At 38.8% G+C, this 25,875-nt stretch overlaps 2 protein-coding genes and 1 non-coding gene across 3 annotated transcripts; 2 read left to right on the forward strand and 1 right to left on the reverse strand.

Annotated features, from left to right (window-relative positions):
• Positions 1 to 287: 287 nt before the first annotated feature.
• Positions 288 to 1,549, forward strand: LOC124132827 (probable G-protein coupled receptor B0563.6). The gene has a single exon (XM_046496969.2). The coding sequence runs from the start codon at positions 298 to 300 to the stop codon at positions 1,468 to 1,470; it is 1,173 nt and encodes a 390-aa protein (XP_046352925.2). The 5' UTR covers positions 288 to 297; the 3' UTR covers positions 1,471 to 1,549.
• Positions 1,550 to 7,746: 6,197 nt separating this feature from the next.
• Positions 7,747 to 17,016, reverse strand: LOC124132775 (MAPK regulated corepressor interacting protein 2-like). Its single transcript, XM_046496896.1, has 6 exons — positions 16,838 to 17,016; positions 16,646 to 16,721; positions 12,759 to 12,877; positions 12,350 to 12,403; positions 10,491 to 10,538; positions 7,747 to 8,111 (listed from the first exon to the last, which is right to left on the reverse strand). Exons 1-6 carry the CDS (start codon positions 16,989 to 16,991, stop codon positions 8,035 to 8,037), a joined length of 528 nt encoding a protein of 175 aa, XP_046352852.1. The 5' UTR covers positions 16,992 to 17,016; the 3' UTR covers positions 7,747 to 8,034.
• Positions 17,017 to 17,305: 289 nt separating this feature from the next.
• Trnag-ccc lies at positions 17,306 to 17,376 on the forward strand. Its single transcript has one exon. It is a non-coding gene; the product is annotated as a tRNA-Gly (tRNA).
• Positions 17,377 to 25,875: the final 8,499 nt, after the last annotated feature.

Raw genomic sequence — 25,875 nt, forward strand, 5'->3', positions numbered from 1 at the left:
ATTGGCATTCATAAATTCTCTTCCCTATGTGTATCACTCCTAAATACCATTCAAAGACTTATATATATAATTTTAGAAAATCTAGAGTAAACAACGTATTGTCAAATAAGTTTTATAATGGATGAACACTGTCTTGCCGAACAGGTTTTGTATGAAGTTTGCAAGAACTGTACATGGTTATACGTAATTCAAAGTTTGTTTCAAAACCATTTATCAGCTGCAACCGAAAACATTAGGACAACACTGTCTGACAATGCCTTGCTTGATATTACAGACCAAGACCAACACCCAATTTTCATGGAAAACCTGGAAAACGCCACCATCAAGATGTCAACTTTCCTAAATCACATACCCGACAAACTTCAACTTAGCAATTTCACAACGACTACGCAGAAGTCAATACATCCAGCCGGCTACTTTGTCATCCCTGCTGAAGACATGGTCAACTTCCGGATTGCAATGTACACGACCATCATGCCTGTAACAGCTCTCATTGGAATTGTGGGAAACGTCATCAGTTTTGTGGTCTTATTACGTCACAAGATGCGGGACACAACCAAGATGGTTCTCATCTCCATAACTGTCTGTGACTTTCTACACCTTATTGCGATGATACTCTTCTGTCTGATCGGAGTCACCATCGCTTTAGACTATAAACCCGGACTTTATATCTCCCGAAAAGCATTTCCATATTTCGGTTCCTACTTAAGATCGGCATTTGGTCGAATATCCAATCTTTTAATCGTTGTAATATCACTAGAGAGGTTATGTGCTGTCCTTTTCCCTTTGAAAATCAAATCACTTTGGTCAAGGAAGACAATGGGACTTTCAATATTCATCTGCAGTCTTCTGGTTGCAGCCATATTGGTTCCCTATGCCCTGGAGTTCGTGCCTACTGATTTCCCTATACCCAATTCGACACAAATGACCACAGTTCTCAAAATGTCGGAGTTCGGAAAGAACCGTGACTTTTATGCAACTCTGTATATCGTCAGATTGTTCCTCCTTCGCTTCATCCCCATCGCTGTTGTCATCATCTGCAACATCACCATCAGTGTCAGCCTGTACCGCTCCAAGTCTGCGCGCTCCCAGATGACGGGTCAGAATCGTGACGAGACGCCTGCAGAACAGCGCATCACTCAGACATTGTTTGGTCTGGCTCTTCTGTTTTTCTTCTGCATGACACCTGGTGCCCTCAATATCCTAAGCCAGCTATTTGACTACGAATACAACTTCCCCAAAACTCGGAACAACGTCTACAACCTGGTCGGGATACTTGCAGCTTGGCTTGAAATTGTCAACTCCTCCGCTAATTTTATCATCTACATTATATCTAGCAGACAAATGCGCATGGAGTTCAAACGTATCATCATGTACCGCAAGGGGACATTTTCAGACCAGAAGTACATCACAGACACGTCCGCAAGTGAAATGAGACTATCCACGATGTCGGTCTCAGCAGTATCATAGGGAATGTGGCTAAATGGGATTTAGGCGAGTAAATCAATTTATTTAGCATATGTGTTCACTAATAAACAGTTTGATAGAAACATGAAACTCACCTTGTAGATTGTTGAGCGGCAACTTTATAAGTTCGGATAACTATGCAAACAAGAAAACATTGCTCATGTTGCTGGTTGTGAACTGAACTATTATGCCTCTCTGACAACAGAAATAGTTTACTAACTTTGTGAATTTCACTGCCCATTCCACTAAAACATGTTAGTAGACTTTACTAATCAGTTCGTATTGCCATTACTAAAACGTTTTAAGTTGTAATCATATAGTAGGAGTAAAAATTACACTTTTATTGTCAGCTTCCTACATGAGCGAAATACTCTTAGGCATACAGCAACAACACATTAATGGCTACAAGGATTATTTAACCTCGAACGTGCAACTTCTTGATTTGTAGTCCGTCACGCCATCACCTGTGCTGAGGAGGTTGTAGTGTCAATTTTCCTGGTCACCATTAGCTTGTTTTATATTTGGACATTTTTATGTTAATATTTTACCAAGTTCGTTGTGTGTGTGTGTGTGTGTGTGTGTGTGTGTGTGTGTGTGTGTGTGTGTGTGTGTGTGTGTGTGTGTGTGTGTGTGTGTGTGTGTGTGTGTGTGTGTGTATTTGTTGTTTAACGCCGCACTCAGCAGTATTCCAGCAATATGACGGCGGTCTATAAATAATCGAGTCCGGACTTGACAATCCAGTGATGGACATTATGAGCATCGATCTACGCAATTGGGATACCATGACATGCATCAACCAAGTCAGCGAGCCTGACCACCCGATCCCGTTAGTCGCCTCTTACGACAAGCCAAGTCGCCTATTCTACCCCGGATCTTCACGGATCAATTTCGTTGTAAATCCTGGTGGTATATGTGTTATGCAAGTGCCTGTGAATCTAATTTGCACCTTTAATTATCATGTTTGGTAGATTGCATCTATATATATATATTTTAGATATATCTTGTTTCTTCGTAGTGGAGAGTGGAAAACTGCCCCGAAGGAAGTGGATGGACAACTGCAATCTGTGCTGCTGGAATTGCCTCAAGCCGAGTTGCTGATTCCTTCATCATGTGTCCACATCAGGCATATGTTTAATATAAGGAAACAGAAGTGAACAAAGAAGATCTTTTGAGAAGTTGATGTGCACCGACGTCAGCTGCCTCAACCCCAGTTTCACTACAAGAATATTGCATATTGTGCCTGTGGTGCTTTTCCATCATCAGCAGACTCTCCGTCAAATACCTCTGACAACACAATGCACCTTCTTTCGCGGTGTGTCGTTTTCATGTATTACACAACTGGATAATTTGGAAGGTCAATTAAGCAAGGCAAAATCTATTTTCATGAAATCTACAATTGAAAACATTCCACCAATACAGGCAGCTCCACAACAGCACACAGTGCGAGTAACCTATCATGGGGGACATGTATGGGGACAAGAGAGGACATGTAGTGATACGTGGAGACCCAAGTGGACAACACTTGCACAGGCACACAAGTGTTATTAACTAACACTGCATCTTGCACAGACTTTGTAAAGGTTAACCGTCGGTCTAAAGTACACTGCTCTGTGCCGCTGTGAAGCAAAGTTATGTAACAGTAAACACGTGCATTGAACTGATATTCCTGGCCATACTTAAGTAGGAAGTAAGTTGATATCATAGGTTCATGGCAACAATGTCAATATAACTTGAACATACATTCCAGTTTTTAAGATATGAATCCATTCCCCCATGATTATGGGTAATTTTGGATGCGGTTCACTTGCAATATATTAATGAAAAGCGTCCTTGATTTATTGCCAATGATCCTTTGATAATTTGTATAAATTCACCAGATAATTATTATACAATGAGTATAGTCTGATATCATTAGAGATTTCAACCACATTGGCGGCCATCTAGTACTTCCATCACCACCAGGGGATCAGCATACCAGATTTGAATTATATACAGCATTGTTGCGATTTATCCTTGATACATTACAGTAATAATGTGTATACAATGAACAGTTAACTATGATATATTGAGTATAAATTGATATCATTAGAGATTTCAGCCATGTTGGTGGCCATCTTAGATTTTCTACCACCAGGGGGCCTGCAAACTGTGTTTGAATTATATGCAGCATTGTTGCAATTAATTCTGAATATAATACTATAGATATCTGTATAAATTGACCAGATACTCCTGACATATTGAGTATATATAGATATCATCAGAAATTACAGCCATGTTGGCGACCATCTTGGAGTTTTCACCAACACCAATAAGATTGTTTGTCGATAATAATCAAAGAATTACACTACTAACTCCGCGGGGCACGGGCAGTTTCCAATCGAAGATGCTCTTCCTCCACAAGCAAACAATCGTTTGCGGGTTTCCTTTGATAAGATCAAACCTGTGAACTCTCTGAATCTGTCCTTTTAAAGCTGTGTAAAAAGAAATATAAAGGGGACTTCTTAAGCTTGACTTGGTCAAAAGAAAATGATTTCCACAACGAAAACAATGTCCTTGAGGTATTTGATTTGCATTTCTTTGAAGTTGACGGATGAAGTAGACACAACTTCTTTAATATATATATGTTGAGATGTTGTCCTTAAACTGTCTATAAGATGTTGTCCTTAAACTGTCTATTTGATGCAATCTAGTTTGTTCAAATACAACTTGTGTGCTCGGTCTTTTGAATTGCTGTCGCGTGACAAATCCCCGACATACTGGTTTATTTCATGAATGTGTTGTTTTGTTCCGGACATGTTTTATCCTCAATTAGACGTCCTCGGTAATTGGCTGAGAAAAAGAAGCACAAGCTCCGTAGCTCACCTGAACGTCTGTTGAATACTTGCAACATGTGCTTCAAAGTTAAAGGGTAATAAAAATATGCAAACATAATGACATTTTTATTATGGCTGCAATGTGAGCAAATATCTAAGACTGCATTGCTACACACACACAGACACCAGCCCTTAATCTCACAACACACCCACACCCACCCTACAATAAAGGGCTAACGTAGTGGTATTACAGTACACAAAATGTAAACTGACCCGTGAAGATCCGGGTAGAATAGGTCTTCGGGAACCAATGCTTGCCGTAAAAGACGACTAAGCTTGTCGTAAGAGGTAACTTGGCTGATGCATGTCATCGTTGCCCATCGATGCTCATGGTGTCAATCACTGGATTGTCTGGTCCAGACTCGATTATTTACAGACCGCCGTCATATAGCTGGAATATTGCTGAGTGCGGCGTTAAACAACAAACAAAATGTAAGCTAAAACCAGAGACGTAGCCAGTTACGCTCTTTCTGCCAACATGTGACTCACAGTTTGGCCAGTTGTGTTACCCAGTTACAGCCTTCCCAGGCCTTACTGTGCCACTTTGTTAATGCAACAATATAAAATAGTAATAGGGCGGTGTTTAGAACTTATTTCCTGCTACATTGAAATAATAAGCTTGCAAATGGGAGGAGGGCTGAGGTAGACAAACTACAAACGAGGGTGTAGTTAATGTGTCTTTGATCGGGTGGTAGATCTATTTAAAAACAAAGTAAACATTATTGTTCACTGGACATGCCACGCCAGATTACGTCGACCCAGGCGAAAAGGTCATAACCGGCTGGTATCGAGTGAAAGTGACTTGACAGTCTGCTATGACATTGACAAATACTTGATTCTGATCAATTAAAATATGATAAAACTCGAATTCTGGCCTGTAGCATACCTATTTACACACGTGTGATTACGCAGTCTATCGGGTTTAAAACGTTATCGCTGTCGTGGTAGAATGGGGGTAAACCTATTGGATTCGGTTCCAAATTAAAATAAGAGATATCGAATCTGCCTTGAGAGTTTCAAAACACAGTAGGTTTATCTTCCAAGTGTGTCCATTTTAGCAGTAAGCAGTGAAAGTTAAACAAAATAAAGGATCTACGATGTCAACGTCTTGAATATAAAACCGCCTGTGACGGAATGGTTTGAACCTTTTTATGCACTTGTATATCGTCTAACCGTCCAGCTACACATCTGCTTAGTGGTTCTTACAAAAAGACATGGAAAATACAGGTCACGTCAACGTCAATAAGATTGAATTAACAAAAAGGTTGTAAGTTGACGTCTGAAGAAATTAAGAGAGTCTTTTTGTTTCTGGTTGCTTGGTTTGTTGTTTAACGCCGCACTCAGATAAAGTTCCAGAGCTTTGGACTTGTAACAGAGGAAGAGCGCTCATCCAATTTTTTGGTGTCTGGATAAGGAGTCGTTGTTCCTATGCTGAATATGTTGTTTGTTTGTTTACTTGCTTGCTTGTTGTTCAACGCCGCACTCAGCAATATTCCAGCTATATGACGGTGATCAGTAATTAATCGAGACTAGATCAGACAACCAAGTGATGGACATCATGAGCATCGATCTACGCAATTGGGAAACGTTGTACATGCATCAACCAAGTCAGCGAGTCTGACCATCCGATCCCGTTACTTGCCTCTTACGACAAGCATAGACACTACTTACTTCTTCACGGGCTGAATCAGTTCTTTGAGGTATCCTGGGGAGCAGTCATCAATTAAATCAGAATTTGTCAGAGACAGAATCAAGAGGCGCTGAGGCCCGTCTGTATGTGTGAGAATATATGCAACAACCTGCATCAAATTATTTGAAATTAAATAGTATCAAGGTCATGCCCTAAAGGTTCATGAAAGGATTACGCATAAATAATTAATAACTGTTTTTGTACAATTTCAACGCCAAAGCCATCCATAAAATTGGTTTATTATTTGAGAAATCTAAATGACACACAACTTCCGCAAATATATATATATATACAAGGGCAACAAGCTCGAAACAGTATACCATAAGTCCCCGATTAAACGCCGAGCCTCCATTTTACGTCGGGTTGTGTTTATGCACGGAGCTCTCCCCATTATAATCCCCCGCCAAGAAGTGGGAGGGGGACATAGGAATGGGTGTTGTCCTTCCGTCACGTTTCGTTTCCGAAGCTTAACTCGGAAACCGTTTAATGTTTTATTACGAAACTTTGCAGATTTATCTAACACATGCTGAACTGGCAGATATCCATGTTTTGTTTTGTTTTTTTCTGAAAAATTGTGTGTGTGTTTCCTTGTCAACTGGACTCAAATACGCGTTGCGTTCATTCATATGTTATAATGAAACTTTCCATATGTATCAAACACATGTTGAACTGCACGGTGCCTTTTGCTGTTTTCTTGGCAACAGGTTAGACTTAACCCAAATACAGGTTACTTTCATTACCAGAGGGTAACTTAAAAACCAGATGGGCTAAGGTGTTCATTTCAGGATCATATATCCATATTTGTTTTCATTGTTCATATATCATCCATGCCAATTTACACTGATATTAACAGAGTACTGAAATCGTCATGCTATTTTGCATATACTACAAAAAGATCTAATGATTTACTTTACTCTGATATGGTCTCATGGTGCCAGTACGCAATTCCGAGTAGGGCATCGATCGTAACTAATGTGGACAACATTAGTGAAGAAGAAAGTGATGAATTCCAGCGCTCAAATGGAAGAATATGTTATCTCATCTGCCACATCATTGAACATCCTATTTCTGGAGAGGGTCCAGTAAGCAAGGTGTGCTTTATTTTTACCTCAATCCAGATTATAATGTCAACAAAATATGTTTAATCAGTACTTGCCAGCAAATGACAAGTAAACATAATTTCCGGCAATATCTGTATTTTTAGTACAATGTTCATGTACCTCAATATTTGTCCTTTGACAATTACATATTTTAACTGTACTATGAACATTCGCAAAATGTACATACTCAACTGGTAGTCAAGTTTCAGCCCTACACCAAGTCACCAGGACGGACACATTTAGATGTGTAGGAAACAGAGAACCTCCGTTGATTGGTCTGTTTCATTGACCACTTAACAGAACAAATTGTACATAAACACCTACCCAGATTCGTGGAAAGCAAAGTGTGTGACAATGATATGGAAGTACTGTCCACCGTTGCATCATAGCTCTGAATTCTGGTAAAAGATCAGTGACACAATCCTCCTGCCACTGCATCCCCTTTATGGGTATTGTGTGAAGCCGATTGCTTAGTTGAAGAATCTACATGCTTATTGTAAGTTTAACTCACAAACATACAACTTTAACTTTGAAATATACCGTTTTGTACTTTACAACTTCTCATAGTCACTCTGATATTACATCTGATTTTGATATACAAATCAAACCCTCAGAATGGTGATGTTGAAGTGTTTATTGTCATCAAAATGGTCACAGTTTACAGGTCAGAATAAAATGACAATTTCAACATGGACAATATTTATGTTGATCATCCAGCAAATCTTTCACAACTTAAAATAAACACAACACATTGGATTAAAATTGTCAAAAAGTTTATATTACAGAATATAAATTACATGTTAAAATCTGTTTCACAGTTTGAGGAAACTAGTTGTCAAAAGACAAAGCTAAAAATATCTACAGCCAAGTTTGTTTGAATACTGTAACAACAGCTGTGGAGATTTCAACTGGATTCTGTCAAGTCTAGCTTTTCCAGTGTTCTTTTCCCCCAAAATTCCTCCAGATCAAATGCCTTGAATCCTGAAAAAATGTAACAAACATAATTTTAACAACTAAACTTCATGCAGTGTAATAAAGGTGAGGTGAGGTGAAATTGGGTTTAACGTCGCGTCCAAGATTATTGCACTTTAAAGCTATGTGCATGCACGTTTGTGTGGCTGCTTGTAATAGTCCGAACTGATGCCGATTTATAGCGCAGGCTCACGGAGATGCCATGCCGCAGTTGAACATGAATATCCCACTCAGACACAGTATACTGACACCGAGCAGACCAGTCCTTGTTAAAGCCCCTTTATGCCGAGTACCATCTTTTAATGTCTTTTGAGGCCGGGGATCAAACCCCGGACCTTCCTCTCTCCGGGTGGACTCTCTACCACTAGACCATGGAGGCGGTGAGTAATAAAGAATGGGCCTACCTTTAGAATACAGTACCACAAACTTTTAAAATATGTGACAATATCCTATGAGGTAATTTGTATTATTTTGTTGCCAGTCACACCAGGGAAACAATGCCCTGTGAAGTCAGGGGTCATCGAGTGTGCATAAGCTCCTCCCAGTGATCTATCATCTCTACAGGCAATGTCATTGAATACACCTAGCAATGTTGAGAGTGTTCAATATTAGTTTGCTAAATAGCAAACGCTAGTTATTAATAGCACTTTTATTTTTAATATATTTTTTATTTTATAATACAAGTGACTAAAATGATGATAAATGCGAACTAATATACATACATTATTTTTTCAATTCTATAATTTTCATTATTATGCACAGGAATGCAGTTTATAAGGTAATATTATATTGGCGCTGAACACATCCAAGTATTGAAGGTGTTAGGGTAGGTTACCCCGAACTCTATCCTTAGCCCTTGGATAAACTTTATGACCAATCACCCCTTTGGGATCATTAGGGTTAGGTTCCCGTTTAGTGGGTATTAGATTACCCCGAACTCTATCCTTAGCCCTTGGATCCCCTTTACGATCAATCACCCCTTTACTATCATTAGGGTTAGGTACCCATTTAGTGGCTATTATTGATTCTATAGCTGCTCCTAATATTCTTCACACAACATCGAGAGAAAAAAGGATGAAATAGTTTAGTGTCAAATATTTTGGCTATTGGAAATCACACAAGCCACTTTCACCCGCTACATTTACTCAGTACTGATTCAAAAGCAAACTCATCCTTGTGTCCTCACTAGCCATGCTTATACCTCCTCATTCCTTACAATTATCCACACTATCCTTACAGTGTTCCCTACAACCACTTTCCTGTCACAAATATCACAAAAGAAATTATTAAATCCCATATCATTCATGCGTACCCACAAGTTCAACGTCTGACGCCAAGAGCCTTTTTCAGTTTTCAGTGTGCCAAATGGCATCGGGAATACTCGTAAGTGTCCGTAGACTAAAGTCACGAGACACCATGACCACCCATAACCTTCGTAAGTGTCCGTCACCTGTTTGACCCTTTTTGTTCAATTCTGTAATGGCGTAGGAATGACTAGGTAAATTTGCATTTAGTTTCACAGCGCAGTTGGTTAGCTGTAGGGGTAACAATCCGAAGGTTTTGAGTTCGCGTCCGACAGATTCTACCCAAAACTGATTGCTTGTCTTTGAGACACATGACCTACAGCAGAGATCATCCTGACAAGAAGTTGTGGTACTGTGTTCTAAAGATGCTCCAAAGAATGTTATAAGTGTATTTTGAAATAAACAACTATAATCAGTTCAGTTCAATGTCACAGTTATATTACGGCCATGTCATGGTGGCCTGTAGATTAACCAATTTTTGACTCTTGAGTGAGTGATTATTGCTTAACGATGCAGTTATTTGAGGCAGGACCAGAGAAACCAGTGGTCGATAGCATAAGCAAAGACATAATACCGTATTCGACGTAATAAGCGCCCAGGGCGCTCTCAAAATTAGGGCTCTTATTAGAATATTATTTTGGTGAAAAAAAACAGAGTTTAAAGATAAATTTCGTGGTTTATGCTGACAGCCTGAAATGTTTATGTAGGACAGATATATTTTTTCAGAATTTAATTGCCCATAATTACGGGGACATGTAACACATGAGTGAGTATTATACGAGAAACAAAAAGTCTTGTGTACAGTGATCAATCAGAAGGGTGCCAATTGGGATTGTTCACAAGCCAATATATAAGCAAATATCGCTGTAGGCGCTTATTACGTCGAATACGGTAAGTCTTGTCATACTATGTAAACAACCAGTCCTCATTCAAACATGCGATAATGGGGACCATGCCTGTCTGGAAACCCCTCTGACACTCAGATCAGAAATTCATTGTAACAGCAAAGATCATTTCAAATTGGATGAAAGATCCATAATTAGAACAAATTTTCCAACATAAAAGTACAAGACAGGACTCCAACCTTGCAATCTTGGATTTGGATTCCTCTCTTTGTACCACAGAGGGGCGTCTGTAAAAGAAAACATCAGCTCAGTATACAAGGTATGAACACCAAAATTTGAAAATAATTAACCATTAAAATATCCAAATAACATTCCAAGTGGATGCCTCATGATATAATTCTGAACAGATTAAATTAAATTCTAATAGATTTTGCAATTTACAAGTGTTAAATAAACTCTAAACATTAACTTCAAAATCATAAAATTTCAGTGAGGTTCAATAGACCAAGGGAAGTAACTCCTAGTCAGTTTTTTAGAGTAAAGAATAGAGAGGACTATACAAATAAACAAAAAAGGGAAGATTTCATGGAATTTTTCTGACTTGATACAGGGCTCCAGATAAAGGCTGTATTGGGGTATGTACGGATCAAAATATGCACGATATGGTTGGGGATAATTTAGAAAACATATCACATACGCATCACAGCATACATGTATGTCTAACATTCATTTATAGACGTAATTCTAAAAAATTATATTCTGATTTTAAATTTAAGCAGAGTTTTTTCTTTAAGTATAGTGCACACTTTTTCCAAAAAAACACTGCTGTATAAAGGGTGTGTGCATTATATACTCGTTAAAATGAGTTTTGATGGGGGGTTTTACATACACAATACCTTGAGCATGTAACACTGGAAATACCATGTCAACAAATCCGGACAAATGAGCAAAAAGTGTTCATTGCAAATCTGGACTTATGTTCGTAACCTATTTTAATACTGTGATGTACAGCAACCACGGTCAGATAACTGTTATTGATGTCTTGAAATGAATTATAGATGACAGAGAATGGATACATATATCATAAATGCCATACTTTGACTCATTAAATGTCATATTTGTTGTAGTTTGACTGTTATATGTCTACATAGATTTTTCGCAAGCACGAGCATGGAAGACTGAACTGTGTTTATATTGTCCCCTACATAAACAATATCCGGCAATAGCAATCAGCTGTACCAAAGGTAGTGCTACACTTATGGTTATTATTATTTTAAATAATTATAGTAAAACAGCAACTAGAATAACACAAGATTGGAATGTATTATTCCTGATAAAATAATAGTTTCAAGTACAATTCTTAAGATCATTGCACCAATCTTCTTGGTTATATCATTGGGTAAATTTTGACCAAATCACCAGTAGATTGTGTGAAAACGTGTGTAGAGCTGAGTACTGTTTCTGGTTAATTTTACGAGAAAATACACACGGTAATCTAAATCTCTACATATAAAACATTGCCTAGTAGTAGTAGAACTGGAAATACAACTTAAATGGTAATTCGTCCTGTCTAGTGATGTTTTTTTTCAAATTTCAAATTTGTATTAACCAAGTTTGTTATCACCTGTTCGTTGACATGACTTGGCTGAAGGGATACATTGTAAATAACTTCTGCTCATATTTGTCAATTTTTTCCCCTAGATGTGGGTGCACATTATATAATAGACATACATGTACAAAGAAAAAAGTATTGTTTATTGACCTGTACAACATGTACAACTAAAAAAGTATTGTTTATTGACCTTTTTACACGAGAGTAGCAATGCTATGGTGCATATCTAAAATGAAATACAAATTAAATTCCATTCAGTACTCTGAGTGTACTCTATCATTTTGCCAGTACTCCTATATTGAAATAATAAAGAGTACCCCTGATGCTGAAAAATTACCTGGTGTCCTAATCAACAGTAAAATAAAAGCGGTGTTCTCGATTTTAGAAAGTTAATTAAATATAATTTAATTAACATTGCGTGCAAACATTATTTGTGTAGAAATCATACAATTAAGCAAGAAAATCATATATGTGAATAAACCTTACTTTCTCTTTCTGATTTCTTGCCTACTTCAAGTTCATGTCGAACTTTGTTCCAGGCTGCAATGAGAGGAAATTTTCATTACTGCCATGCAAAAAAAACATGCCATCGGTACTATGACACACAATCAACCAAGTTGCACATCATCACCAACCTATCGCATCATCCACACACTACAATAATGATGAAACTGCACAGTGATAATCCACTACAACAAGGCCATCCTCTCATTTGAATTCGAATTCCTGGGAGATCACCTTTTCACCAATGGTAACCATATCACAGATTATCTTACCTGTAGCCACCAAAACCTATTTTGTACATTATTCCTATCCTTGTAGTTCTAACTTTCAGGTACAGAAAGGGTGATATAAGTGTGGAGAAATTAAAGAGAAAAGGAAGACATATGCTTACCATCATTTAGGTACTTTACAATATCTTCATGTTGTTGAGAGATGGGCTCCTGTGGCGCACTGTTGCTCCTATTTACATGAGCACGCTTGCCATTAACATTAAAAACAGGTTTGGGGGAGCTGCAAAAGAAGTAAATTAGTGTTACTCAAGCAATTTGTTTTACGGTAACTGGTGAGTCATGTGTAGAGTAGACAATGATGCCTTGGGCCCATTAACTGAAAATTTCAAATACTCCAGTTGTGCCCACACTGGCCTATACAACATAATGTCAAAATGCCCCATTTGGGCCTTTTTCAAATTTAGGGGCTTAATACTAAAAGCAGAAGGGCCCCTCCTAGTATTATCCCTGCTCAGTGATATGTAACATAGTGTATGTGTAACAGTGAAAAGTGTCCAATACAACACAATAACTATGAACCATCAAAGATGAGATGGGCAATAACTTCATAAACATATAAATAGAGCTCCAAACAATTTCTGAAATTAAACATAACAAGTTAATGATTAAAGATGACTTTCATCAAATCATACACAATATTAGACTAGCAGCAAAGTGTTATAAAACTCCAATTGTCCAAAGCCCAGGTCCAGTAAACTTTATTTTGACCAAGTAAGTGAAGAACCCTTTTTTCTTTTAGTTGGTTTAAGGGTTTTTTTCTCTTAAACTAGTAAAAGCCTTGAGAGGGTAATCGAAATGAAAATAAACTTGGTCCTTTAAGCAGCGGTAGTAACTAACGTTTTTGGTCCACTAGTCCTTATAATGATGATATATAGCAAAGCCCTTAAAAATGTCAAATATCTACTAGTCCTTATAATACCTTAACTATTGGGCAGTTTGGCAAGAACTTTTGGACTAGTGCCTATTTCTAACCCTGCTTTGAGTGTGTATGTTTTTTAATAGGGTCAGTGGGTCAAATTCTCTATTTTTCATTTGTCAATTTTGTGAAATGTTACAAGAATATAATAAAAGACTTGCAGCTTTTACATGGGATTGTTTGTTTGTATGTTGTTAGATACCTCACTCAGGAGTATTCCAGCTATCGGTATAAATGATGGCGGCCTGTTGTAAATAATCGATTCTGGGCCTGAAAATCCAGTGATCGATATTGTGAGCTACGATCAAGGACAGCAGGGTACGATGACACACAATCAACCAAGTCACAAAGTCTGACCATCTGATCCAGAGCTCCACATAACTTTTTGAGCAATTGAGTTTTTACTCTAGGGTTTCTATTCTAATTGGGTTATTAGATTTCTAATTGGGTTACCAACATTTTTTCACTCATCTATTCATCACTCTAATGGATTTTCCCCAAAATTAGTGAACATTTTAAGATTTGTTAAAAATATGAAATAATGTTTTAGATGTATGTTACTTTTCTAAATATATAGGCTTGACTCGGAAAGTAAATTGGCTCGTAATTCTGTTTCGGAAATTAGCTCCTTTGTACGCATGCTGAAAAAGCTTTATTTGGTTTTTATGCGAGCTGTTTTTTTATACATTTGAGTAATTGGGTTTTGGATATTGGGGGGGGGGGGGGGGGGGGGGGTATTTGACTCAAATAAGCTGCTTATCTGTAGCTCTGTGATCTATTTAGTCGTTGGAATGTGCCCTATTCTAACCCAGAATCCCAAGGGCCTTTACAATAGAACAAAGACATGCATACAATGCTTAAGGCAGTGGTGAAGCTGTGTATAGTGTTCGTCGTTTGCTACGTTTCAAGCTTTAGGCAGGTCAGTGATTTGTGTTTGTTGTGATTATCAGGCTCGGTGGTTATTAAAAAGAGCATTAAACTTTAATTTTCATTAAAATTTAATTATTTCAACATCCAGCAATAGAAACTCAGGTTTAGTCCACTAGTCCTTATAACGATAACATATAGAAAAACCCTTAAAAATGACAAATTTCTTCTAGTCCTAATACCTTACCTATTGGGCAAATTTGCAAGGACTATAGGACAAGTGCCAATTTCTAAGGCTGACATCCAAGACAACTAGGTAATCAAAAATAGCCTTAACTCAGTTACTAATATTCATCAAACTTTGGAGCAAGAAACATTGTGCCTTATCTGGATCATGTGGATAGACTATATCAGAGATGCTGATGTTAACAGTAATGAGAAATTGTCTGCCAAAGGTTCAGATTGACTGTATACCCTCCTGTTTCCTATTTTCAAGCCCTCAAGCTGTGATGTTAGGTCATTTTCCTAAAAATACTCACATGTATGTAAATACTGTTTAAACAAAAGATATGATACAGGTTGTCTTAATCTGATCATTTGCAAGTGTCACCTGTTTTTCAGGACCCGAAACAAAATCCACTTTGTGAAGAAATATCTATCAGTTGAAAAAATATATGATGCATGTTGGATGCAGATTTTCACATGAGACATTTCATGTGTAATCTGTTTGCATTCACATACAGATGATGTTTTACTGCATGCCTTTCTTTAAAATTTTACAAATAGTACCCATCCTTGGATTTGTCATAACGAAAACATTGCATGAGTGAGTTCAAGCCGCCTTTAACAGTATTCTAAACCCACAAGCTTAGGTGTGGTTCTGACAAACCCAGAAACATATTCAGGGCAAACTGGGATTAGAACCCACAATCATAAGCATGCCCAAGGAATGCAAATCCGCAGTGTATTGTGGAACCTTCAACTGGGCTACCCGTACCCCTTTGTGAAACAACATTTAATCCATGTGCTGTATTTGCCGTATTAAGCACCCCCTGACCAACTTCTAGACCAATCTATAAGTTATCTTGTTGAGCGCACCATACTAAAAACTCAAATGGACATCAAAGTCTATATTCGCTTGTTCATATTTACACCATTCTATTTCTTTACAGAAAACAACAGGTGCAGATAGATCATATAATCAAGATATCAACATTCTAACTTTGGGATTAATCCATCAGAAGCTTAATATTGTACACAATTTTAAAATACTTATTTTGTAACATTTCCAGGTTTTGACATGTAATGCCCTGAGGAGATGTTTCCTGAACATTGAAGATTTTGTCATTTAGCATTTAAAATACAATTAAATCATGAGCTCTTACTAACGCTGCTCCTGTTGTTATACACTTCCAGCAAAAGTTCATGTACGACTCTCATTAAAAACTTCAAATCTGATTCTTGAAAATATCACTTAAATGGCAGTCTGTCTCTTCAGCCACTGGTCCGAAGCCTGAGTCTAGTAAAAATCCTTTTGGTCTGATAAAAATCCATATATACATGTTTCAAACTGCATCAAACCCAAGAAGTATTATCAGGAAATAGGTTCAAAGCAACACTTACGTTGGGGGTTCAAAATATAAGGTTGACTGAGATACATCCTGAAAACAACATATCTATTTCAACTTTTTACTGACGGCCTTTTATTGTTTTAGTTTATTACACACTAGTCTTATCTTGACCATATTTACATAGAGCAGATATACATGTTTCATGACACTTGCTCAAACTGATACTCTATTTGAACTCACGACAATAAAATGGGCGTGGTTACACTGCCAGGTGCGCGGAGTGACCAATGGCAAGGTTTGATGTGATTTCATCATCATCTTACAACCAACACCATTTTGCTTTCTCAGAGATGATGCTTTTAATACTTTGGGTACTTATTATGAATATCTAATCCCACCAGATTGGCCAAAGTCGGCACAAATGCTACTTTTGTAAAGCTAGTGAAATATGTGGAGTTACTTAGCGCGTTATCGTGCTCTTATCCCCGCTGAACTTGAAAAACCCGACCTTGAGTCGGATGGTCAGAACGAGCAGTGTTTTTGCTTTGAATTTTAATACAACGACTCTTCTACGTGGTGGTATTAACATGAACTAACGCGCAGAATAATTAACTTCCGGTATTCAATTTCTCACCTCATAACGGGCTCTCCAGGAGCACGTTTTGATGAAATATCCCGACTTTCGAGGCTATCTAGTTGCTTCGGTGGACCTGAAATTGGTCAAAAAGTGTGATCAAAACATTCTCGGAAAGCTAATCTTTTCAACGAATCATATCTGACATTATTGCGTTCCATAGAACGTCTCGAATCTGAATTTTAATCTTACCTCTGCGGGTACTCGCAACAATTTTGCTGGGACCCCTCGACAATGCATACATCCCTTGTCGTCTGCCTGTCGTCTGCGCATCATTCTGCGCTGTTGATGCTATTTCCCTTCTGCAGGTTTCATGTGTAAAGACGAAGATTTGCTTCTTCTTCATCTTTAGTACATCTTCAATTATTACATTTTTAGTATATATGTTTATACTATGAAGGTATGACTGTGTAGATATACCCCTGTAATCATAAATTGAGATAAAATGATACAAAATCTGTATAATTAAGAATATGTTCACGTGCAAATGGTACATTATGCATGCCGTTATTTGTGGATGTTTTATGGGTTTATTGTGAATCGACCCATGCAATCACTATTTTAATAACATCTGATGAATTCTCAGTTAATTACAACCCTTAATTAAGTTGCCATACAGGCGATGTTTAAAATCATTAAAAATGCACGCATAATCATGAAGCGCCGCTGGTGTAGTGGTATCATGCAAGATTCCCATTCTTGCGACCCGGGTTCGATTCCCGGGCGGCGCATGTTTTGGTGTTATGTTTTAGATCTATATACTTTTTTATCGGCCAGGTGACATGAGGTTTAACGTGGCGTTCAAGATTAATGCACTTATTTAGCGATGTGCATGCCCGTGTGTCTGTGTGTGTATGTCTTCTTGTACTAGTTCTGACTAATGCCGATTTTATAGTGTTACTGTTCACCGACCAGTTATCGGCATATTTTTCATGTTATTTCTGAAATATTCTGTGTACAAAGTTAACTGTGCAAATAACTTTGATTTGTGTGGTACTATTAGCATATGTGCGTATTTATGTCCTTTGGAAAAAAATCAGTGTCTCTTCTAAAGTTGTATTTGTGCAAGGTGATAGTTTGTTTTGTTTTTTAATATTTCTCCACAAGAGTCAGTTTTGTTCATCATATTTGGATAAATATTTCTCTCTTCTAATGAAAACGAGCAAAAGTAAAGCGAGAGCAATCTCGTGCGTGCTATAACGGGGACTTGGCGATAACTTGTCCTCGGCGATAACTGGTCGCTAGCCAGTAGCCCACTTAGACACCATGCCGCAGTTTAACATTAATACCCCACTCAGACACCGTATACCGACTCCGATCTAGACCAGCATCTAGTCTCTGAAATGAACATATTTTTTTAGTTATAAAATATAATAAAAAGGAGCCCAGAGACTTTCTTCATTTTCTAATACAGCATGCGCAGTAGGCCTAATCTAGATTTGCCAAACGTTATAGACTTGCAAGGGCTGTATTGGATATTAATTGTTTCAGGGTCTGTATAGCCAGTCTTTTAAATTATAAGCAACCAACCAAGTGGTTACTTCACTTTACTTTTCGACCCGTGAAGATCCCGGGTAGAACAGGTCTTCAGCAACCCATGCTTGCCGTAAACGGCGATTATGCTTGTCGTAAGAGGTGACTTACGGGATCGGGTGGTCAGCCTCGCTGACTTGGTTGATGCATGTCATCGCATCCCATTTGCGTGGATCGATGCTCATGATGTCAATCACTGGATTGTCTGGTCCGGCCTCGATTATTTACATACTGCCGTCATATAGCTAAAATATTGCTGAGTGCGGCGTTAAACAACAAACAATCAATCAAAACACTTTAATTTTCAGCTAAGAAGTAAAATAGATTCCATCACTTGGAGATTTCCATCAGCCAAGATTTATATATCTATTATATTTGTCTGGAGCAAATAGGAAGATCATCAATTTGCTTCACCTGGAGAAACATTAAAATACACAATTTCATAGATAATCATTCTGTTGCAAGGCTTGGCTATCATTGAATCTGCAACCTCATCTACAAACCTGGATCTTGTAAAACTTAAGCCGAGTCAGTGCAGTTAATGAAAATTACAAATCTGAAAATTATTCCGCAGTTATGTAACTACAGGCACTAAAATTCTGCTTTGGGTGCAAAACATGTTTTCTTTCACATCAGTATATGTGGTAAATCATATATCCAAGAAAGTCATTTCTTATTGTGTATAATATATCAGATTGCAATGTCCGACTTTTGCCATGACCATTATTTTAGTTCTCTTTGAGAGAATACTTTGTTTGTTGGTTGGTTGGTTGTTTTACGCCGTGCTCAGCAATGTTCCAGCAATATGACGGCGGTCTGTAAATAATCGAGTCTGGACCAGACAATCCAGTGATTGATATCATGAGCATCGATCCACGCAATTGGGAGCGATGACATGCATCAACCAAGTCAGCGAGGCTGACCACCCGATCCCGTTAGTCGCCTCTTACGACAAGCATAGTCGCTAATTTGCAAAGACAAACCCACCTAAATCACAATGTCATATACTTACACCAATTTTAATTTGATACCATTTTTAAGAGACAAATTCAGGCACTGTACTCTTCATTCCACAGTGATTGAAACATGATTCTAAAGGGTTTTATCACCACTGAATATATCAAGCGATTGAGAGGATGTGTTGTATAACAAGGCTCAGGCTAATTGGCAGTTCCAACAAATATGATTAAAGTCCCTCGTATGATACACATCATTTGGCAGTTAATGATTATCCTCATTACAGAAGAACAGTGTACGTCTCGATTTCTCTCATGGTATTAATTGCAATGTCAGAAAGAGGCAGAAACTGTGCACCAGACTAGAACCTCGTCCCCCTTCATGTCACATCAAACCTACTTTGCAGATCTTTTATAAGAGTTCTATGAGGCTACACAAAAGATGTAACACAGGGTAGCTCTGATCCTGACTTCACTTAGAAAACTCTCCCCGTGAAAGTCCGGGCAAGAACTAATCCCCAGCATCCAATCCGCCCGGAGAGCGGAAGGTCCGGGGTTCGATCCCCGACCGCGTCATACCAAAAGACGTTAAAAAAGGTACTTGTTGTTACCCTGTCTGGCGCTCGGCATTAAGGTGCTAAAACAAGGACTGGTTGGCTCGGAGTCGGTATACTGTGTCTGAGTGGGGTATTCATGTTCAACTGCGGCATGGTATCTCAGTGAGCCATCACTATAAATCGGCATCAGTCCGGACTAGTACAAGCAGCCACACAAACACACACACGTATACATGCACGTCGCTATATAAGTGCAAACATCTTGGACGCGACGTTAAACCCCATTTCACCTCACCTCACCCAGCATCCCATGCTGGCCGTAAACCTATAGGCGACTAACGGAAACGAGTGGTCAGGCTTGTTGACTTGGATGATGCATGAAAATGTATCCCAATTGTGTAGATCGATGCTCATGATGTCAATCACTGGATTGTCTGGTTAGGTCTCATTCATGTCCTGGCCGCCGTCATGTAGCTGGACTATTCTGAGTGTGGCGTTAAACAAACTTGGACAACTCAGTCAGTGAAGCACATATGCCCATAACCGCAGGCATGTGTACGGCCACATTGTAACAACCGTTTAAGTAAATTTGTGAAGTTTCACCAACGTTTGGCAAGAATTACAACAGTCTCTGTTCTTGCCTATCATTTCACCAACAAGTTCATGACTGCAAACTGATGTTTGACGTGTGAACATTTATCAGAACAAATATTGGCCTAATTACTTAAAAGGCGATAGTAAACGTCTGCTGTACAGAATAGCATCAGCCCTTGTGAGAAATGGTGTACAACATCAGATTATTCTTTATTTGTGAAATCTTATTTTTTATCTTGCATGATATGGCAAACAAATTACTCGAGCATGATATCCGAAGCTGCCTAGAGCTTCAAATCCGTTTGGCCACTTATCTATTCTTAGCACAGTGTTGTCTGCGACCTCAGCTACCAGTGCAATGAAAAAGTCTAGTCAATCAGGTTTAACTAATAATAGTCAACATATTAACCCCTGTATCAACTCCCTGTGAAGACTCCAAAGTGTCTGGCACAGACTACCATACCATGACATTTGGTGTTCTGATTAATGGACTGGCAGGTCCAACCAAACGAGACCTCTTAACCCTGAAACAGTTTTGTTACCTGAGGTTGATCACTGTTTTATACTTAGTAGTTGAAGACAAAAATGAGAAAGAATGAGGCTAGTTTCAACTTTGAAAAATAAAGTAGATGTATATGTGTGTATTTGTTAGGTGCGATCTGGTTGGGAGCATGTCAACACGGCCTCAAAGGGTAAAGTCAAAACGGACACACTCTATAGTCAAAACGGACACACTCTATAGTCAAAACGGCCATGAAAGATTTGAACGGCCACAACAACAAAAAGTCAAAATGGCTACACAGAAAAAATAAAGACTACAAACGTATTATCATGTCACGATAAAAGTATCGCCTCTTACGACAAGCAAAGTCGGCTCTTACGGCAAGTATGGGTGGCTGAAGACCTATTCTAACCGGGGTGTTCACGGGGAGAAATACTTAATATATACATGATTGTGAAGGGTGTGGTCAGTAGCAGAGCAACTCTCTCTAGCCCCCGCTTGACATTCCCATACCAGGTTTTACACTATACATACTAACAACAGAACGCACCATGGTCAAAAACGTGCTTCCGGCGGAATCAGTATTGCAGTTAAGAAACGTATATGTGAAAGTGAGTTCTAAGCCTGACTAACTTTCAACTGTGGGCCATAACAAAGTGAACTAGTCAATGTACTACATTGTTTGAGTAGGTCAGTGCAATTGTATTTGGTCTTTTGAGGCCGTTTGTATATTAGTGACAGCCAGATGAATGTGATAGGGGTTCAAATGGACAAGAAATGGAAAAAAACCGAGTACCAAGCATGAAGTCCCCAAGAAATTCATGACCGCATGTCACAAGTGTATGGGAATAAGTGCCCTATCTATTCCACTGTTTAACGTTAGGCAGCTATATTTAAGGCTGGGAGAACAAGCCTTGATGATGACTAGGTCTGGACGTCAACTACCATCAATGAAGATTCAATCAAGGTCATAGAAAAAACTTTTGCTGTCTGGTAGACGTATTACACAGGTCTAAGCCATGGATCCATTGAAACTATTATTCATGAACACTTACAGATGAATGCGATATCTGCTAGTTGGATGCCAAACCTTCTAAATTCTGATCTAAAGGAAAAAAGAACTGACATTGTCAGAGACAATCTAGAGCTAATTGAGGAGGATTTCGTCAAATTCAAAAAGAGATTAGTAACTGGTGATAAATATGGGTCTACCATTATGATCCCGAGTCAAAACGCCAATCCATAGAATTACACCTCCAAGTCTTCAAGATCAGTGAAGAAAGTTCTGGTTGGTTGGTTGGTTGTTTAACGCTGCACTCAGCAATATTCCAGTTATATGACGCAGGTCTGTAAATAATCGAGACTCGATCATTTACAGACCGCCGTCATATAGCTAGAATATTGGTGAGTGCGGCCTTAAACAACCAACCAACCAACAAGTTATGGTCACGCGAGGAATGCTGACTGCTGGAGTTCTTGTCAGACCTCTCGACTTGCAAAGGCTGCTGTGCGACAATGTTGGTTCGAAGAGCTTCCCCACCCTCCTTACTCGCCAGACCAGGCACCAAGTGATTTCCGCCAATTTTCAAACCTGAAACCTTCGTGGAAAGCACTATGACAACAACGATGACGTGAATGGGTTTTTCAGGGAGGCTTCAGAAAACTTCTCCCAGATTGGAATTGAAAAGCTTCACTATCGATATGAGAAGTGTATTGAAAAGCAGCGAGATCATGTTGAAACATTAAATCAAAAACACTTTCATAATTGTTGATTTTGTTTGTTAGGCTTAGAACTTTGGGACCAGCCCTCGTACTTACCTCTATAAGGCATCAACCATGCTTCCCCTGAACACTTTACTGACTTGGAGTGGGAAATTTCTGGAGTAAGTAATCTCACCAAATATGTCTGTGTGATATGATATGATTGCTAGAACTAAGTCTCTTCCAGATAACATTATTATTGACGACTTTTTAAAAAAGTGCTAATATCGATGAAGATATCCTCCAGTCAAGTGTGCAAATCCTCACATCTAAAGGGTTTAGTATCGACAGGAGTTCAAGGGTCACTAACCAATTCATATAAAAATAATCTGTTAGATATATGTAAAACCACTAATTATATATATAGGCGAAGACCCTCATTGGGACCCTCGCCTGTAAAAATGCAAGTGTTCTATACTCCTGTTTAGCCACTGCAGAGCTGTTCCCCCTTTCTAAATGTTTTACAGTATGTGACTTTGACCCTGCATTCTCTGATATTCATTGCGGTGTACAGTTTTCATTTCCGTGTGTCAATAACAATGATAGTACTGGAGACGAACACGATGTTTACATTAATTTTCATAGAACAAAGCTAATCAACAGGTTGGAGCCTGAGAAAGGTGATATCTTCCTCCAGCAAATAGATATGTGTTTTGTTGAAGATCAATGTAAACAAATTAATTCCATCCAGGTAGATAATGCATAATCCAGCGTTGAACCTGTTACAAATATAATCTGTGATAAGTTACCTTCTGCTAATAACCTTTAACCAGAAGATATAACAATAATCCCAAACCATGGTTCGATGCAAACTGTATATAAATCAGCTCCCAAACGATATCATAAAAGCAATAGGAATTTTGAAAAAACCCTTTAAGTTATCATAATCGGCAGGTACAGCAAAATTCAAAAGCAATCAAATCGGTAATTTAAACGAAAATGTACTGAAAAGCTGCGTGAAACAAAAGGTAAAAATCCTAAAGCTTTCTTGAGTATTTTAAAATCTTTTACTAAAAGGTGTGCTTATAGTGAGATTAGTTCTCAGCAATATGTACGACTTTTTTACAGAACTGAATGATTGTAAAGAAGACGATGTAAGCCTTGATTTGTCTCGGTCAGAAACTTGTCCTATTATACTAAGGGCTCAGTCGCAGATTCAGGATTTTTACTGCCGTCCTTGATAGGAACATTCCCGATTAAAATTTGTCAAAATTCTGATCAACATCCCGTGATTCGTGGCCTGAAATTCACGAACAATCAGATATTGTTCAGGAAGCGTCCCGATTCAGCCGTTTCCAGCCGAATTCGTCCCGATTCTCCCGTTCTCAATCCGAATCGGATCCGATTTGTATCTTTCGCATGGTAAAAAACGACCGAATCTGTCACGACGGCGTCCCGATTCTCCCGAATGCGATCCGGCAGAGATCTGACAGTGACCGGACAGTGAACCGACAAAGACGGTTCGCATTCGGCAAGATCTGGCCTGGACGCAATCTGGACTCAATCGACAAGAAACGACAATGAACAATTCATGCCCGTTCATCACGACAGCGTCCCGATCCACTGGACACGTGCCAGACAACACAGGACATTGTTACGATTTTGATCCGATACAGCAGAATCTGTCACGACACAGCCACGATTGTAATCCGACTAGACAAAATCGGTTGAGTTTCCCGAATGTTACGGGACGCACCATGCTGTCGGGAGTGCTTGGCCGACCTCTCTGGACCTTCCCCGATCCGTAGAACTATGCTACGAACGTATATATATATACCGCTTCACCTAAAAACTGACATTGATTTACGTTGGTAGTGTCCATTATTGAGCACATAGGGGTGCCAGCACTGTGACTGCGTTATGCATAGTTTGTTTTTGCTTTCCTATATATACTGGTATAATCTTGACTACATGGGCCTCCAAATAATATAAAACTGATCTATTATAATATCATCGTATCTTGATTGAGAATGTTTCTAGACTCCGAATAAAATGAACCTAATCTAATATAATAAAATCGTATATTGATTGAGAATAGGACTGATTGCAAATGTTACTGACCTTCCAATAATGATATATACTACCCATAAAATGAAACTGTGCAAAGAGGAAACCAAAATATGTATTGGAACAACATGTGTACACAAATACAGATGAGAAAACAGTAATTGGTAAGAGAAATGATATTTCAACACATGCGTGACGTCAGTGGTCTCGGCATGGGCACGTGCAACAGTTTATGCATGTGCATATCGATAAAATGCGTGGAGCACATGAATGTCAAAAACTGCTGTCAATTTGGGAAGCTTAATTGTTTGACGTTTGATCTTCAAAACATTAAACGGCTAATGAACCGCACAACATCATTCCACGATTCACAACGTACTCGGCGATGGATGCGAGTGACCCATCTCCGGCACAGGTTCCAGACTGCAGTGACCACTGCTCAGACCATTCCTAGGCTTTGGCGTGTCCACACCAAAACGGTAAGGAACCGCTTACATCATTACGGGATACGGCCACTTCATCATGGCGCAACGTCATCGACATAACCGTCAAAGATGGTGCCAATATCACGTCCATCAACCTCGGCTGTGGTCGAGCACTCTTGTTTTCACACAATGATATACTGTCTGTGCTGAGAATGAATTCCGACATTATCCCAATCCAGGATATTCAGCATTTCCCTACTTTTGACACCATGAGGTCGCCTATGTTCACAGAGTGAGAGAAAAGAATCAGCCTAAGCTACCCACGACACGAGCATCCATCAAACTAGAAGGCCAGTGGAAAACAACTGATGCTGGTTAAAACTTCCTCATCACGGATCACTGAGACAACAACAAACTTCTCGTCTTCACAACACCATACAATCTGGGAAGCTGAGACCATATTTGCTGATGGTACTTTCTCCTCCTCCATGCTGTTAAGTTTACACCCCCCATGCTGAACATCAAGGCATCATGTATCCTCTTGTTTACTGCGTCCTACCGAATAAGACTGAAGCTTCCTACACGGCTGCCTTCCAGGTAATTAAGAATGAAGCTGAAAATCATTTTAATCTGAAACCCCTAGCATTCCACCAGATTGAATTTGAGAAGGCTGCTGCCAATGCTGCTATTGCAGTATTTGAAGATGTCAAGATACATGGCTCCTTTTTCAATTATGCACAGGCCTTGTTTAGGAAGATCCAAAATCTAGGTCTTAATTGTTACTCTCTACAGAGAAAATGCAGAATTTAAGAAGCTTCCCCTTGTACCAGATTGACAATGTTTGGTTAGCTACAATTGCCGACAATCCACAAGGACAAATAGTCACTACGTTGAT

This window comes from Haliotis rufescens, unplaced genomic scaffold (assembly GCF_023055435.1).
Source record: "Haliotis rufescens isolate VD_foot unplaced genomic scaffold, xgHalRufe1.0.p SCAF_11, whole genome shotgun sequence".
NCBI lineage: Eukaryota > Metazoa > Mollusca > Gastropoda > Lepetellida > Haliotidae > Haliotis > Haliotis rufescens.

Bases quoted from the DNA above. Each gene is read 5' to 3' on its own strand.
- LOC124132775 (XM_046496896.1), bottom strand. From the start codon at position 16,991: ATGAAGAAGAAGCAAATCTTCGTCTTTACACATGAAACCTGCAGAAGG. The intron at 12,878-16,645 runs GTGAGAAATTGA...CTTCTTTTGCAG, and splicing joins CCTGGAGAGCCCGTTATGAG to CTCCCCCAAACCTGTTTTTA. The intron at 8,112-10,490 runs GTTGGAGTCCTG...ACATTTTTTCAG, and splicing joins TCCAAATCCAAGATTGCAAG to GATTCAAGGCATTTGATCTG.
- LOC124132827 (XM_046496969.2), top strand. From the start codon at position 298: ATGGAAAACCTGGAAAACGCCACCATCAAGATGTCAACTTTCCTAAAT.